Source organism: Euleptes europaea, chromosome 9 (genome assembly GCF_029931775.1).
Source record: "Euleptes europaea isolate rEulEur1 chromosome 9, rEulEur1.hap1, whole genome shotgun sequence".
NCBI classification, from domain to species: domain Eukaryota; kingdom Metazoa; phylum Chordata; class Lepidosauria; order Squamata; family Sphaerodactylidae; genus Euleptes; species Euleptes europaea.
The window spans coordinates 55,583,733-55,601,249 of NC_079320.1; the positions used below are offsets into that span (position 1 = coordinate 55,583,733).

Genomic DNA, 17,517 nt, shown 5'->3' on the forward strand with positions numbered 1-17,517 from the left:
CAAAACAAGGAAATTAAGTATTTGCTAAATGTAAAATGTAGTTAAGTTGCTAGTGCTTGATTATTACCTCCCATCTCCAATTTACCTCTTCATTCATTACCCTCAAATGTGTGAGCTAGTTGATGCTCTGAGATTCCAACCTGCTATCCTGAGAACTAGACTTAAAACCTGAGTCTCAAAGCCAAAGCCTGCCAACTTTAGAAGGGCATGGGTGCTATCTTCAAGGTTTGAGCTTTAGAAAATTCACAAATGATGCTCTGCATAAGCACAGAATACATATATAAGTGTCTGCACAGACAATCAAGAAAAGCAACATCAGAATTAAACTAATTTGCATCCTTAAACTGGGACTTCCAAAAGGAATAGAGTGCTACATTCTGTCCCTAGAACAGGCACAAGGCCCACAACTCAACTGCTTCATCTAGAGCAAAGTGGGCAGTACCACCCCCTGGGGGGCAGTGGGATTACCTAGGGGGGCACTAAGAGGCAAGGGGACAGCAGGGAGGTGCTAGAGGTGGGCCTCTTCAACTGTGTTGTTCACTAATTGAAAATAGATCAAGCTATGGCACCATGCTGGCAAATTTGGTGGAAACTATCAGATTTTTTTCCGGACTTTAAAGAGTTGGTACCACTGGATCAAGTTCATCAGTTTTGTTGAATAAATTTCAACTAAAAAGTTTTAATTTGATTTTGAATAGATGTGCAATTAATTGTTACTGTTTTGAAATTTTATTGTTATTATCTTCTTTAGTGCATCATGCAAACCCCTATTTTGAATAATGCTTTTTATAGGATAGGGGGTGGCTGGGGTTGAGTTTGTGGAACCAAGGGGTGGTGGCCCAAAAGGTTTGGGATCCACTGATCTAGAGGCTGAAACATCAGATGGAACTGTCAGTTCATGTATATCAAGAAACTCTTGGGCATCAATGATGGAAAACAGCTTTTTGGTATCTGTTCTCCCAGAACAGAAAACAATCAAGCCATCAAGAAAAGTATCAAGGACAGTTAAAATTAAGCAAAATATAATAGAAGATCCATCTAGGACATCCTGGCTCCTGTGCTGGACAAATAATAACTACAAAACACAATCAGCCCAATGACACAAGAAAAACTGATATGCAAAGTGAGATTTTGATGCCCAGGAAAGAAACAAGCAAATGGTGAATTTACTTCATTTCCTTGATCAATGGACAGAGTTGAAAGACAAGCAAAGGTGTAATCCTGGTAGAAAGATGTATGATTATATTTTATGAACATTTTATGATATCCTAACTTATTTCCTTAGACTCAAAGTGGCTGTTAAGGGGAAGGGAGAAAAGAGGAATTGCTGGGTTGAGGAGGGGAAGAGACAGGTCCAAACTAGAATAAGAAGTGATCAGAAGAATATTGACTGAAGAATAACATAATCCAGCCTCTTAGCTGCATGTTAGCAGATGCCCCAGGATACTACATGTGCAACAGTGCATTCCTGAGATTCGGTGTGGGGGAATAGCGGGCCGCACCGCCTCCTGAAGCCATTCCCCACGCGCTGAAAAAAAAAAAGCCTTTAAGTGGCTTTTTTTTTTTGTAAAATGGGGCTTTCTCGCCCCATAGAGAAAAGCAAGGCTGCGCCTGCTAAAAATCTGGTGCAGCCTTGCTCTTCTCTGAGCCGGCATTCATGGGGTGAAAGGGGACAGGAAGCTGCCTAATGGCAGCTCCTCCCCCTGGCCCACCCCGGGAACGCCTTCCAAAATGCCAGAATGCCTCCCAGGACGCCGGTGCGGTCTTCCACGCCGGTGTGGCCTTCTACGCCGGTGGGATGCCGGCGGACAGCCCCACCAGCATTCCAGGGTGGTGCAGCCCCCACTGACTGGTGTCCAGGCCTCCACGCCAGTGCTGGGACCACTAACGGCGATGTAAGTAGCCCGGGAGCCGGCACGGGAGCCCCTACCGCCGGCACAACGCCTTCCTGCCCTCCTAAGGGCTTCGCCCTTGAGGCTCAGGAATGAGCTTTAAAAGTGTTTGGTTGTAGAAGTGGAAAGGTCTAAGGACAGGAATCGTACAGACCCTGAAGTGCCCTTCCTGTGCTAGCGCCTTGTTGGGAAAGGGGATTTCCTGAGCAGATCTCTGATTCAATGAATATGGGTAACAACCATAACACTGACCGTTTCCTGAGAAGCACGGTAAGGAACTAACCCTGTATAAAACCTTGATTTGCTGCACAAGTGTTCCCCCCTATAAACATTTTAAAAATATAACTAGAAAAGTCTATATACTTAAAGATATTTCTTGTCATTAGAGTGGTCTAAAGTTCTGAAAATACTAAATCAAGTGTTAATATTGTATATCTTAGCAGATTTTATTTACAGTACATAGATATTAAAACATCTTTGACAGAACGGATATCTTCTAGGATTTTGATTTACAGTATTTGGAAGACATCAGATTTCCAACACTTACTTTTCAAGATCTCTGCATTATAGTGTGCTGCAGCAAATTTTATTGGATTCGAATCTTCTGATCTTGCATCGAAGCTGGATTGTTCCCTACTATGTTGCCAGCTCCCTTTTCTCAACTGACATTTGAACATTTTCCAGTATTCTGGATAAAGAACTGTCATGAGTTCATCCACACTGGATACAGATCGCAATTGTTCTTCCAGCTCTTTGCTTGCATGAGCCTGCTAAGAAAATATGCAAAAATAATTACTTTTCATATCACACAAAGGTTGATAGGATATTAAATCTCATGATATTTTATATTTAAATCCTCCCTTGCAAAAAGCATATTGTTCTCAGATAAAGTGATATATACTTTTACATTCTTGAATTGTGTTCGTTGGCTTTGACATAAATGCTAATGGAAAAGTAAAGATACGCTTGATTATGGCAATTTTATTGCATTACTAACCAGAAAAAACTGTCAGCTGGGTCATTGACATCTAAGCATTAACGCCTAAATTAGTTTTAGGCATAAAATTGATAAGGAACAAACATGCAGTAATCTTCCACTGTGTCTTAGGCTACAATCCTGTGTGCACTTTTTGGAAACAAGCTCTACTGAACTCAGCAAGCCTGGTGGAATTCAGGGTTGAAACAAGTAAACATAGGTAGGTCAGACTCTGAGGCTTAAATTGCTTTTCAGTCTTCATGGTACTATTTGATACCATATGGAACTGAGGGAAATTCAACCAAAGAACTCAGGATAGAATGGGGTTACCCATGTGTCCTCCCCCAACAACCCTGTGAGGAAGATGATCAGTTACCAACATTTGAACCTGCATTTAAAAATAGGTCTTCCTGATCCATCCCACTGTTCATTATGGAAAACCTCCTGCAGCATAGGTACCACCAGTGTCACAGACATCACAAATTATGTAATTATATAATTATATCCAATACAAGACTCCTTGCAGAATCACTCTACCTCCATCTTTTTCCAATTCACCTGAAATGTTTATTTTATTAGATTCAAATGCAAAAATCTTGCATATACGTTCTCTAACATTTACCAAGACTATCAACAGTATGTTTCCCTTATAGTATCACATTTCCTAATAATTGCATACTTTATCTCATATTTGAGATAAAAGGTATCTAGGACCATGCAATCTTATAATTACTTCTTGTTAAAATAAAACTATATCATTTGCTGAAAATATCTTGCTATATTAAATTTCCCAGTTCTCTAAATTCCCCAATAAAATTAAGATCAGGTGTGTTCCTACACAATATTATTGCACCTTCTGCTATAAAAGTCTGCTAGCAAAGTTTGATCACCTTTCTTCCCTGCACAATTGCCTCGATCCAAATTAAGAGTTCCAGCTGGCTGTAATCTCTGGTTTTAAACCTCCTAGCACCTTGTTGCATTTGGCCCTTAAATTCTGGGCTAGATAACTCCTGTTCACCTAATGCTAAGCCCCAGCAGTAAGGGAAATTACACTATTGTACTAGAGAGCTGATAGAATGCTGAGATTCAAGATTGAAGCTTGATTGAAACAGGAAGCTTTAGCACTGGAGCTCAGTAATCTAATGTATAGGGTGGGAGATAATTTCCCACTTATTTCTCCCCCACCCAGTGATTCATTGTGGGCCTCCAACTTGTAAATACTAGTAGTGAAAAAACAGGGCTTAATCTAATTCTGTACATTTTCTAAATTTTCAGCTTACAATAAAGTCTCTGGTTCAGGGGTCACCAACATTTTGAGCCTATGGGCATATTTGGAATTTTGAGAGGGGGTGTGAGCACCATCCAAAAATGGCTGCCACAGAAGGTGGAGCTGAATGGAATACTTCCCTTCTCATATCTTCTGGGAAGAAGGAAAGAAGGAAATGGAACCACACACTGACTAAAGAAAGCCCAGGTGCTTACCACTCCTCCTGATCCTCCAGTGGAAAACCCTCTCATTTGAAGGAGGCCAATCAATGAAAAGGCCTGCCTTACAATGCCCCCACTCTTTTTTTGCAGTTTGGCAGGCATCAGGGGAAACACTGGCAGGCACCATGGGGTCCAAAGGCACCACGTTGGGGAACTCTGCTCTGGTTTTGAACATAAGTGCTACACTCAACCTGCAGTCACTCCACTGGCTATCATCAGTTACCAGGCTCAATTCGGGGTACTAGGTATCATCTACAAGGCCCTTCATGGCCTAGGTCCCAAATGCTATTAGGGCCGTCTCTCCTACTGTGCTCTGCCTTGGCAGCTTTGATCATCTGAAGAGAACCTTTGAAGTTTCCTCCACACAAACTGGTAAAATTGGCAACTGTCTGCTCATGTACATTCTCTGTGGTGGCTCCCACATTATGATGTACATGAGGTCACCAGCAGGCTCTCACAGTATTATCTTTCTGCAAACCATGCCAAACAAAAATGTTCAGAAGGGCATTTTTGCAATGGAATTGAACTGTAGAGGTCCAGAAGGGTCATCCCACATTCTGCGATGCTCGCACTATGCTGGCCTGGGTAGTTTGCTGTTCCGATTGTCATTTTATTTTGTATTCCTAGTCATAATGCATTGGTACTGGCATTCAATTTGATATACCTAGTTGTATTCCTATTGCATTGGTCATTTTGTATTCCTATTGCTCTGGTCATTTGCATTGTTCTTTGTATATCTTATAATTTATGCTCCCATTGTTGATCACGTTTTAATTCTAAGTTGTGCTCCTAAGTTGTACTACATTGTTCATTTGATATCCTATACTGTATGATCACATTTTTTTCTTTGTCTGTACTCTGTAATCTGTCTTGAATCTCAGTGAGAAAGGGGAGGGTCTATATAAATTAAATCAATAAAATTGTTTTTAACTGTAGCATTTTAGTAGCACTGAACTATTTTTTGATCAACTTGTTGGGATGCATAACAATAAATAACTGTGTTGGAAACCTCCAACACAGAGCTGAGAATGACTTTTTGTTTCTTCTCTAACTATATACAATTCATTCAAATACCAAGATTACTATTTAACTTTGTCAGGATATACAAATAAAGCCATAAACAGCAACAATATTTTGGATAATACTACCAACAATTTGCTTGCTGAAAGAAATGATCATGATTTTCTCCAACATAATAAAATATAACGTTATTGCTGTCTCAGAGTGACTTCTTTCTTTTCTCTATCCCAAGTGCCTTTCATTAATTTCAAAGTCAAAATACTTCATATTTGACTGAGCTTGTAATACATACTTGACAGTGTAACATGCAATAGTACAAAATAATTATCTGTTATATTATAGCTATTAGAATATTTTATGTTCAAATATTTATTGGCATAGCTTTTAAGATAAAAATTAAATAGAAATTTTCAGCAGAAAAAACATGTAGGTTTATTTGTGTACAGGACACAATGGATAATTAAAATGTGTTAAGAGTAACTAAAGATAATGGAATACATTGAATTCAATGGAATTAGAAGGTTTTAACTGTTTAGGATTACACTGTAAATATCTGATGAATACAAAAATGATATTTTAAGGAAAACATGTTATTAAATATTTATATTTCAATACTTAAGTTTTCATACTTAACAGTAATATAATTGATGATAATAAAACTATAGGAAGAAGGGACTATGCAGTTCTGAAATAAAAGATCTTGAACTTTTTGGGGGACTCGGATATCAATGACATGACTATAAAACCACTCTAATCCCTGGGATTGGATGGGATATGCATATAAATATATCAAAAAGTAAGGAAAGGTGCAACTCTATACAGAGTTATTCTAGTGTAAACCCACTGATTTAAATAGACTGGAGTAAATGCATAGGATCACTCTGTAAATCTATTAAAACTGTAGCCATATTCATGGAACATTCCATGAATATGAATATGTGGGAAGAGAGGGAACTGTACTAATTTTATGTGTTCTATGAAGAACTGAATGGAGTCTAATTACATCTTTGTTCTCTATGTGTATGCTTCCATTGCAGGATCAGGAACAACACATTTTGGTCGACTCCTAAGCGTGAATGCACAGACACTACATGCATACAATTGTAAGTGTATCAGCTTTGTTCAGACTAGAGATGCTCGAACACCCACTAGTTTGGCTCACATCCTGTTTGCTGGTTGCAAACAGAAGCCAGATTTTTCAACGATTAGTTTGATAGTTCATCATCAATCTATTTGTCAGTGTTCAGCAGGTTGCTTCACTGTATTCCATGCCATACGGTGTAATTGGTTTTTTGAACATATGAATTCTCCCATAGCTGATTGAGTCTTATTACCCCCCCTCCCATCCTTGCTGCATAAACACCACGCTGAGCAGGCAATTGTTTAATAGTCAATTAAATCACTCACAAATCATACAAATCAGTCATCAGTGACTGCTGTTTCAATAATATCCTACCCTTCAGTATTCATCAGTGTAGACCTTAGTGGAGCTAATGGCTGCAGATCAGTTTGAATCGGCCACATGTATGTGCAGTTGTGGGAAACATATGAAGCTACCTTATACTGAATCAGACCCCTGGACCACCAAAGTCAGCACTGTCCACTCAGACTGGCAGTGGCTCTCCAGGGTCTCAGGCAGGGGTCCTTCACATCACCTACCTGCCTAGTCCCTTTAGCTGGAGATGCCGGAGATTGAACCTGGGACCCTCCACATGCTAAGCAGATGCTCTACCACTGAGCCACAGGAAAGCCCAATGCAAACCAGCCTGATAGGTGTTTGTGGCTATTCAGCACAAAGCAAATAGATGGAGGGATTCACTCACATCTGATCACTACCTTCAAATGCATTAAGTTCAACAGCCAAATGTATTCGCAGCAAAATTAGCAGCATCATTAGATTAGACCCTTGAATGTGTGCAGGCTGTGGCCAGCAGGTGCAATGCTGCTTCCCCTGCAGAGACTGATATATTGCATGAACAGGGGTACTATTGTCATTCATTTACATACGACTTGGAAGCATTTAGTGTGAAAATTAATCTCTCATACAAAACAAATGTTAAGAATGAAAGTACAGAGTGGTGGATTCTGATCTGGAGAACCAGGATTGATTCTCCACTCTTCCACATGACCGGCGGAGGCTAATCTGGTGAACTGGACTTGTTTCCCCACTCCTACACACAAAGCCAGCTGGGTGACCTTGGCCTAGTCACATGCTCTCAGTCCTACCTACCTCACAGGGTGTCTGTTGTGGGGAGGGGAAGGGAAGGTGACTGTAAACTGGTTTGATTCTTCCTTAAGTGGTAGAGAAAGTCGGCATATAAAAACCAACTCTTCTTCTTCTAATTAAATAATAATCAAACTACATTATTTAATTTATTTATTCATTATTCTTTTGATGTATTTATTCTTTCAAAAGAACAAATCGAAAGAATAAAGAATAAATTATAATGCAAAAGAGCAGTATATATTTTAAAAAGAATAGAATCAGTATGAAAAAAAATATGAAAAGGAGAAGACAACTGCAGAAAAAGATCTCCAGGTGATCAGAGGAGAGTGGGAGTTCACACAGATAAAGGAAATACGAAGGACATCAGATTTTGTCTTTCAAATTAAAGAGGTAATGAAAATCAGAAGGGGGTGGCGTGCTACATTCTACTCCTGTGGACAGGATAGTGTGTATGCTACTGAATAATTATGTTTACTCAGTTATTACATCTGCAGATATAAAGAGTAACAGAAAGCAGATTAGGGGTACAAAGTTAGAGTAACAGCAACTTCTCTCTGTCTTGTTATCTGCTACTTTTTTTAGTCCTGGTCTGCTGCTGCTGTTGCTCTCATTTTTGTTTGTTTCTCTTATCTCCCCTTGATTTTTTTAAAAAATTAACTGATACAGTCAGCCTTCAACTATTGGATGTACAGAGATGGCACCATCCTCCAGAGACGGGCACTCTTTTTGCTCATTCACAAAACTTCTCTACCTATACCAGATCAACTCAGATCTGGTAAAAATGTGTTACAATCTGAGCTGTCAGTTAAAAAAAGCAAACAACCTCCTTGGTTAAGTCAAGTTGGTAGTCAGATGGATCTCCAAAACTCAATCACATTTCAATTTTAAATAACATGCTAAGTGCAGAATGGTAAGCTGCAGTACTGCAGTCCAAGCTCTGCTCACGACCTGAGTTCGATCCCGACGGAAGTTGGTTTCAGGTAGCCGGCTCAAGGTTGACTCAGCCTTCCATCCTTCCGAACTCAGTCAAATGAGTACCCAGCTTGCTGGGGGTAAAGGGAAGATGACTGGGGAAGGCACTGGCAAACCACCCCGTAATCAAAGTCTGCCTAGTAAACATTGGGATGCGACATCACCCCCATGGGTCAGGAATGACCCAGGTGACCTTTACCTTTTTTTAAAGTGTTTTTCTTACATATTGGGCAACTACCCATTGCCAGTCAGGCAGAGTGCCTTGATGGAATGAGCTAGAATATTTCACCTGTTTGATGGAAGATGGTATTCATATAGAGCTTGAACCTTTACAGACTGGTTTGGTGAAATGAAAAGGGGTAGCCTATTCTTGGTAAATTCAATTACAAACTTGTATTAACTAGCACAATACTAATATTGCATTTTCATTATGACATTAGCTTTATTCCTTGTACACAATTATAAAAGGTATTGTAGTTAATTTGTTGGTAATTTAAAATTTGACATCTCAAACAAGAGTCCTATTGAATAATGGTTTTATTATGCAACTCTGAATTTCCTAGTATTCTCTATTGTCACTGAGTTTTGACAGCACTGGATTTTTAAATGATGGAATCAGTTGTGGAAACTGATCTCACTACTTACCTCTGTTTATAATATGTTTCAGATTAATAAGCAACATTCCCATTCTTACAAATGTTTACATATTATTAGTTAGAACTCTGAGTAAACAAAAGTAAAATATAATCTAAATATTTAACGAGGACAACAGAAACTACATGAACTAGTCATATATGAAGACCAATTCTTCATGAACAATTCTTCATGAAGAACAATTCTTCATGAAGTAATGTGCAATAATGCTGCAAACAAATGGTAAACTTTATTGCAAAAACTAATGGCCTAAAGTCAGAGAGAATGAATTCAGAATTGTTAAACAATCGTTGTACAGTTTACAGACCCTAACAGTAATATTAGTTAGAAGACCACCTACTTTGCTATGTTGCCTATTCTAACAAAAATTCCAATTTTAAACCTATTAGACCATGATAAAAAATAAAGAATAATCAAATAAATAAATAGGTCCATTCAAACAAAGGGGAATTGGTTAAGACTATAAATTCATTCACATTTTTCCAAATTATTCAGTGTATAATTCAACAAATAGTAAATGGGAATGTAAAGTAAAATGGGGATAAAGCTAACATGGATAAATAAGGAAATAAGACATTTTATTTGATTTGGGTTTGTCAGTAAACATTAACCCCCAGCTCTCCATAATAGTGCTCCGGCTTTACCATGAGTGTTCCTTCTACCTGGAGGTAGGGAGAGCATCTTTAATACATGGGAGATTCTTCCTATCAGGTTTAGAGGCAGAGACAGGAAGCAGCTAGGAGCCACCTGCCTTCCTTAGGTCAGGGACCGCCACTGCAAACTATACACAGTGCTATATGTTTTTACAAGAAATTGAGAGAACTACCAGAAAATACATACAAACAGCCCAAGATGATCAACTACTTATAGATGGAAGAACCAAAAGCATATAAAACAAGTAATGATTCTGTTACCCTGGCTGTCAATCAGGGCAGGGAAAGAATGTCTTTCATACCTGTTAGCAGAAGGACCATTAATACCTAGTCCAATGTCCCATTCTTGCTCACAGGAGTAGGGTATTCTTGACATAATGACATATGGAATATCCAATGAACTCCTTCTGAGGTTTCCTATAGAACATAATTAAACACCTTTGGGCAAAAGCCATGCCAACTTAGATTCCGATCTATTTTGTAATACCTAAGTATAATGATCCTGTTGCAATATCAACATGTTACTCTGACCTGGATAGCCCAGGCTCGCACAACCTCGTCAGATCTCAAAAGCTAAGCAGGGTTGGCCCTGATCGGTATTTAGATAGGAATACCAGGGTTCCTACTCAGAGGCAGGCAATGGCAAACCACCTCTGAATGACTCTTGCCTTGAAAACCCAACGGGGTTGCCATTAGTCAGCTGCAACTTGATGGCAAAAAAAAGTAGGTTGATCCTGTTGCAATATCAACATATTGCAGCTTTGCAAATTCTTTGATTCATGCATTAGTGTCTATGATAGTAGATGTACCTAAGTGAAAATAAGCCCATGTGACAGTCTGTTCAAGAGATAGTCCCCTGTAAGCGTGCTAACAGTATCACTTCACTGTTTTTGAAGAGGTAGCTTTTTGTCCCTTTCTTCAGTTTACATTTCCATTAGGGATATGTATTTAGATATATCCGGTCTGAATATATATTTGAAAAATACCATATCAGTATTTTCTGGATGTATTCAGGCCTCTGGATGGTATCCAGGATTTTCCAAGATACTGAGAAATGGGTCCTGAAAATCCTGGAAATATTTGGCAGGAATATTGGGAGCCAGTGTTTTAAGGCCCAAGGACTTACTTAAATCGGGAGACTGGAGGCATGGCAAGACAAGACAGATCTTTCTACCAACCTGAGAAAAACCTCAAATTTGTAGAAAAATATGAAATCTAAAAATATATGTCTTTTAAAACACCCAAAATAATAGAAGCAGTGTCTATATCTTTAAGAAACAAATAACCCAAGAAGCCAATTTTTTGTGCCGTCAAGTCACAGATGACTTATGGCGACCCGTAGGGTTTTCACGGCAAGAGACATTCAGAGGTGGTTTGCTGTTGCTTACCTCCACATCACAACCCTGGTATTCCTTGGAGTTGCCCATCCAAGTACTCACCAGGGCCTACTCTGCTTAGCTTCTGAAATCTAATGATATTTGTACATTTTGAGAATGTACCAAATTGGGACCAGGCTACCTGAACACCCCTCCCATATATATAGACTTGCCATTAATTGGAGGAGGATGCCACCATGCAGATGATCTACATTTATAGAACTTACCAGTGTACATAAAAGACCCATCTTAATAGTAATTAACCATAAAGGGCTTAGCTGTCCAGAAGGATGGTGGTGAGCTCCTGTGGCTGCACTGTGCTTTAGCCAGGATCCTGTGAAGAATTATTGTTCTCACTGCCTGGCTCTGGGATGGGGTTGTGTGCAGCCAGCTAATTGAGCAATTTTACCTCCTTTGGCCAGCTCGACCTAGGCTTTCTGCAATTGCCATTCTTACACTGTGAGAGTGCCTCCTGGGAAACTACAGGCCCGGGTTTGCATCCTGCCAAGCAGAGGCCTGGTGACTATTTCAGGAGCTGGTGGCAAGGCCTTCCTTGTAGGCTCAAGCAATATGCCCTCTGGTGCTGCTGGACTATCGTTACCAGGTGCCTCGGCCATGTTAGACTCTCCCTGGTCCTGCTGGTCCTCTTTGGCGGGTGGCTTGGCTCCTTCTCTGAGGACTTCAATTCATTGAGCTGGCTGGATGTCATGAACCCCCCCCCCAATCTTCAGCTTTCCTACTCCCCCCCCCAACAGTTTCTACCTGGGAAAACTATGCCTGCGCTGCACAGTACCAGCAACTGGGACAGACCCGGTTGTGCTTTTCTGGCTGCTGGATCCTGTTACACAGTGAGGAACCTGAAAGTACTTGCAGGGGGCATCTAACTTTTCCCTGTATCCCCTTCCCACACTGTTTTCTGTTCTTCCCATGGAAGCCTCCATATCCTCACCTTTCCCTGCTTTCTTCTCTTTGACCAATCTACCTTTTACCTACACCCCCATCTTCAACTCTATTAATTTATTTCCTTCATTTATACTCGGGTCTTTCTCCACAAAGGGGGCCCAAAGCAGCTTACATAATTCTGCTTTCCTCTATTTTATCTGCACAACAGCTCTTGGAAACAGGTTAGGCTGATGGGTGTGTGACTGGCCCTTGGTCAACCAGTGAATTTCCATGTATAGTTGTCAACCTCCAGGTGATGCCCGGACATCTCCTGGAATTACTACTGATCTCCAGACTACAGAGAATAGCTTCCCTGAAGAAAATGGCTGCTCTGGAGATTGGACTGTACGGAATTATACCCCACTAATGTTCCTCCCTTCCTCAAACCTCTAGGAATTTCCCAACCCGGAGTTTGCGACCCTACTTCCACAGTGGGATTGGAACCTGGATCTCTCAGAACCTAGTCTGACATGCTAACCACTTCACTTTTGCAAGGTGGCTTCTTTAGTGTGGTGTCTGCTGTTAAACAGTAGCAAGCCTTTCCCCCCCAGATTTGTAGACAGATTTGTCTTTTCTGCTATTTTCTTTAAACAAGTTACATCTGAAAACTTTAAACAAGTTACATCTGAATGAAGAATTAAAGATTCAAAAAACTGAGAAAATATGCCTCAGGATGTGGCAAGAGTTTACATTATTTTTCCTAGATGTTATCAATACCTTCATTTAAACTATTAAATCTACGCCTGTTTCTATTTTATACTGTTTCTTACATAGACTCTCTTTTTTGGGCAGGCAGTATTTATAACATTTTGTTTGATACCATTTATGGCCATTACAATTAAATTTCCAATACATGGAAGCCCTACATTCAGCAAGCAGAAAAATATAACGTTTAACATTTATTTGATGTGGCTAAATTATACATTTATCTTCTGATTTTTGTCTGCAGGTTTCAGATATTCTTGTTGGACTTCACTGAGCAAATTTACTCATCTGCACAGAGACACACAATATGTAATGTGACAAAATGCAAACACAAACAACAGTGGGTTTCTTTTGGTTTGTGTTCATTGATGTGAAGGTCTGTGAAAACTCATTTGGCCTTAGCTGTCTATACAAAATACTGTGCCTGAAAGCATTGCTTGGTTATATTAACAGCCCGTATCTGAACCTCAGAATGCTAATCAGTGATTGATCTAACCTTCCCAAATTCATTCAAGGACCAATTCATATGATGCAAAATCTTCATAGCTGCCATGAGGATTTTGTATCAGATGTGTAATGGAATTTCTTTGCCTCCTAGACACATGTAGGAGAATGGCTCCTCCGAACTATACAGCCTATGCTTGATTTTAATACCATTCATATCTCAGAAACATGTTTTCATCTTACAGCCCATTCCTGAGAATGGGTCAGACTTTGCATTATAGCTCCTGACTGCCTTTGCTACATCTTGCCTCACTATTAAAGCAACTCCGTTTCTTCTCTTTTTGTCATTCCCTGAATAAAACACTTTGTAATTTTCTGATTGAAAATGTCCTAATCCAGTCCACTTTAATTCACTTATTCCCAGGACTGAAATGTCCATACGTTCCATTTCTTGTTTAACAATTTCAAGCTTACCCTGATTGTCTACGAAAGATCTTCCGCCAGTGTCACCTTCCACTACTGCTGCTGCCCAGTAGCTAACCTTCAGGGATTCCTCTACCCCCATCCCCATTGGAACTGCCTGTTCTCTTCTGCGGATGTGGCCATTGATCCTTTAAGGGGGTGGATGCATCTTCGTCTGGTGTCTCAGCTGTGACCATTCCGTCTTGAGTGACTCTGCTAGGAGTTTAGTCTCTTGATAGAGTCTAAACCCCTTACGGTATTGCTCTCAGCTTCCCTGACACTCACAAACCCCCTCACCACGTTAAGGTGTGCATCCAGAAGGATACATCTGTTCTAAGCATTGTGAGAGAAAAGAGATCACTGACAGACTGGTTTTTGTTGTTGTTGTTGTTTTGAAACAGATTAGTTGAATGACACACAGTATTTTTCAGGCAGGCATTTGTGTTAACACAAAAAATTAAAAGTATAAAAAGGGGTCAGCATTTTGTTTCTTCAATTTTATAATTAATTTTATCATTATTTTACTTGCACTTAGTGCAAGACTGAAACATTTGAGCAACCTAAATAATGTTTAATAGGTTACCAATTAATATTAGGCAGAGTAGTGCCTGCTGAAGAGTGTGAAAGCATTGCCATGTAACACATACATTCTGTTTTTCTTTTTAAAAAATGATTTAAAATGTTGCAATTCTGAAGAAGAAAGAAGAAGATATGCTGACTTTCTCTAACACTTAAGGAAGAATCAAACTGGCTTACAATCACCTTCCCCTCCCTATAACAGATACCCTGTGAGGTAGGTGAGGTTGAGAGAGCTCTAAGAGAGCTGTGACTAGCCCAAGGTCACCCAGCTGGCTTCATGTGGAGAAGTGGGGAAAACAACCCAGTTCACCAGATAAGTATCCGCCGCTCAAGTGGAGGAATGGGGAATCAAATCCAGTTCTCCAAATTAGAGTCCACCGCTCCAAACCACAGCTCTTAACCACTACACCACACTGCGTTTAGGACGGAACATCTATAGTCTTATACAATAGTATAAGAATTTAGCTTTATAGCATTGCTGGTTAGCAAGACTGATGGCCAGAGATTGATACCTGGGAGACTTTGATTCAAATATACTAATTAAAGTTGATAGGGCTATTCTAAATCACTGTGGTCGTAAAATAGAAGAAGGGACAATTTGCAGCTTTCTTTTTTTTTTTTTTTAAATTATTTTTATTATTTTCTACAATTCAACTAAAATAAACATATCTCAACAATATATTCAGTTGTAACTGCTTGTAACAAAAAAAGTTCATTGCTATTACTGAGAATATGTTATCTATAATATTCTATGCTATCTACTATATGTGACTTCCCCGCATCTTCTTCAGTCACTAATTCTACTGGTTAACACTTTTGCATTTCAAATTAATTTCTAATCCTTATTTTCTCTCATACAGACTTGCTTTAAGCTATCTATACTACTTCTATAAGCAATTTCAAGTCCTACCTAGTTATAATATTATCATCATTGTCTCTATATAACATTCTATTATTCTAAATTAAAGGGATTAGATCAATACATAAACAAATTTTCCCATTAAAAATTCATCAAAGTAAATCCACCGTGGCTCCCTTACACCCCAAAAATAAGCATCATTTTAGCCATTATCTTGTTTTGGGAGGGGATCTGCCAGTCCTTCTTTATTTCCCAATCCCCACCCCCCGTTTTTCAATATAGTAGCTGCAATTCTGGCCTCTGAAGATGTAAAAGAAGATCCCGGTGATTGTATCCATTGGCTTCTTGTTAAAATTTCCAGCATCTTCTTGGTAAAATCCTTCATCATGTCTCCCTCCATCGCTGGCTGCCAGGAAGTGTTTTCTTGGGATAATAATGCTCCTCCTGTCAGCAGTGACTCAGACAAGTAAATTGTAGAGGTATTGAGTTCTTTCATGTTGCTCTCTCTCCTTGCCAGCTGGTCACTTGCAGCTACCTCTTTAAAATCTTGGGTCTTCATATTGTGGATCTCCTCAATAATTGTGTCCAGTTTTCCATTAATTGATTTAAATAGGATATTCATCACCTCAGCTAGTTGAAATGCTTGATGTGAGAGCGCTTGTTGTTTTTCGAAGACTAAATCTTGTTGCACTGCAAACATGTCCATTTGTTTGAGTAACATCTCTTCCAACCTCTTGTTTGACATATCTGCTTGTATTCTTATATAGAAGCAGGCTTTGTAATTTTCAAGATATCCTCAATTATGCTTCAAAGCAGCACAGATAAAGAAAAGAAAGTAGACAGGAAACTGCAGTATCATAGACCCTGCGTCGTCTCCTCTCGGTGGTTAAGTAGTAGGAACGATTTGATGGTTACACCGGGGAGATTCACTTCAAGTCTTCCAATCTGCCCTGTCTTTTCGATGGTAACAAAGCCCTTCTTGTTATCTTCCGGTCTTAAGAGGCGACGTGGCTGGACATTGAATCAAAGAAGCCGGAAGTGGGGGGGGAAGGTTCTCGTCTCCCTCCCTCCCCTCAAAGCATTTAATTGGTAGTTGTAAAGTCATTCAGAAGTCCCTTTTATTGCGTCTACTCACTGATCAAGTTGATAAGGTCTTAGTCAGTTCATTTAATGGCATTTGTTTATTTTAAAAGTCTCGTTACGCTGGGCAGGGAGTCGCCGGTTTTCGTAGGTGTTTTTATCGTCATTCAGGTCTTCTCAATCAAGATAAAGGCAAAAAGTGTCTTTTTACTCACTCTGACTTCCAAAGGTGAGGCTTCTTGTTCTTTTCATAGATTATTTGATGTTAATGTATAGAGGAGGTCAAAGCCTATAATCCAAAGAGTCGTCCGTGGCAATGGTAGCCCCTATGCCGGCGGGGACAACTTCCAACTCAACGGGAGGCTTAAAAAAGCTCTCTCGGAGAATATGGGAGTCCAAACCGCTCTTGAAGGCTGCAGGGGAATTTCCTGCTTCCCGATCCACTATTTAGGACCGAGTTGGAGTGCTTTTTGCACTCCAAATCTAAACGACTCTTGGTGTTTCCTGGGAGCCCCCAGGAAACAATGGCGCTCGGACCAAACGCTCTACAGGAAGTCTCGACAATTTGCAGCTTTCTGTCCCGGATGTCTTCTCCACAGGCTATCTGCTCTGAGTTCAATGCTCTTGAAAGGTGGGTTTTTTTTTCTGTTTCCACACAGCATCTTGGCACATTCATGCACCTCTGGGGTTTCCCCAGTTTTTCTCCAATCTTTGTCAAACCTGCTGTCCTCTTTAAGTTTTGGGAAAGATTGCAGTAAAGCTGGGGTGGCTGCTATATGGATGGGGAAGTTCAGATTTTCTGGCCTGTGTGACAGCCATTTCCTCCCCCTACAATTGGGCAATTTTTTTTATTCTTTTAAAAATCAGCACTAAAATACTGTTATATTGATGTACTATTGTAACAATAGGTGTAGTACGTTCTGTGAATTCTCAGGTGTCATTTTTTTTAAGTAAGTCGCTAGACCCTTGTAGAGATATAAGGGGAAAGGCAAATCTTTGCATTCGAGCACGGAAATCTGCCATACGGAAGGCTTGTTTGTACTCTGCCTTATCTGTAGTTGCATGAGCAACACAGAAACTACAAAATCCCATTCCCATGTGGAAGACACCTAGATTATTTTTCTCCTTGTTAACTGAAGTTCTGAATATTTTAGAGCTTAACAGAGTTGCTGACAATGCACAGCAAGA

At 39.8% G+C, this 17,517-nt stretch overlaps 1 protein-coding gene across 2 annotated transcripts in view; it reads right to left on the reverse strand.

Annotated features, from left to right (window-relative positions):
* VEGFC (vascular endothelial growth factor C) overlaps positions 1–17,517 on the reverse strand; it is a 54,231-nt gene that overhangs the window by 15,230 nt on the left and 21,484 nt on the right. Inside the window, exon 2 of one of the 2 annotated variants that reach the window (XM_056855464.1) lies at positions 2,440–2,659. In XM_056855464.1, coding sequence (XP_056711442.1) covers positions 2,440–2,659 — 220 coding nt within the window. Of the gene's footprint in view, positions 1–2,439; positions 2,663–17,517 lie in introns of both variants that reach the window. The other variant, XM_056855463.1, reaches the window with a different exon arrangement.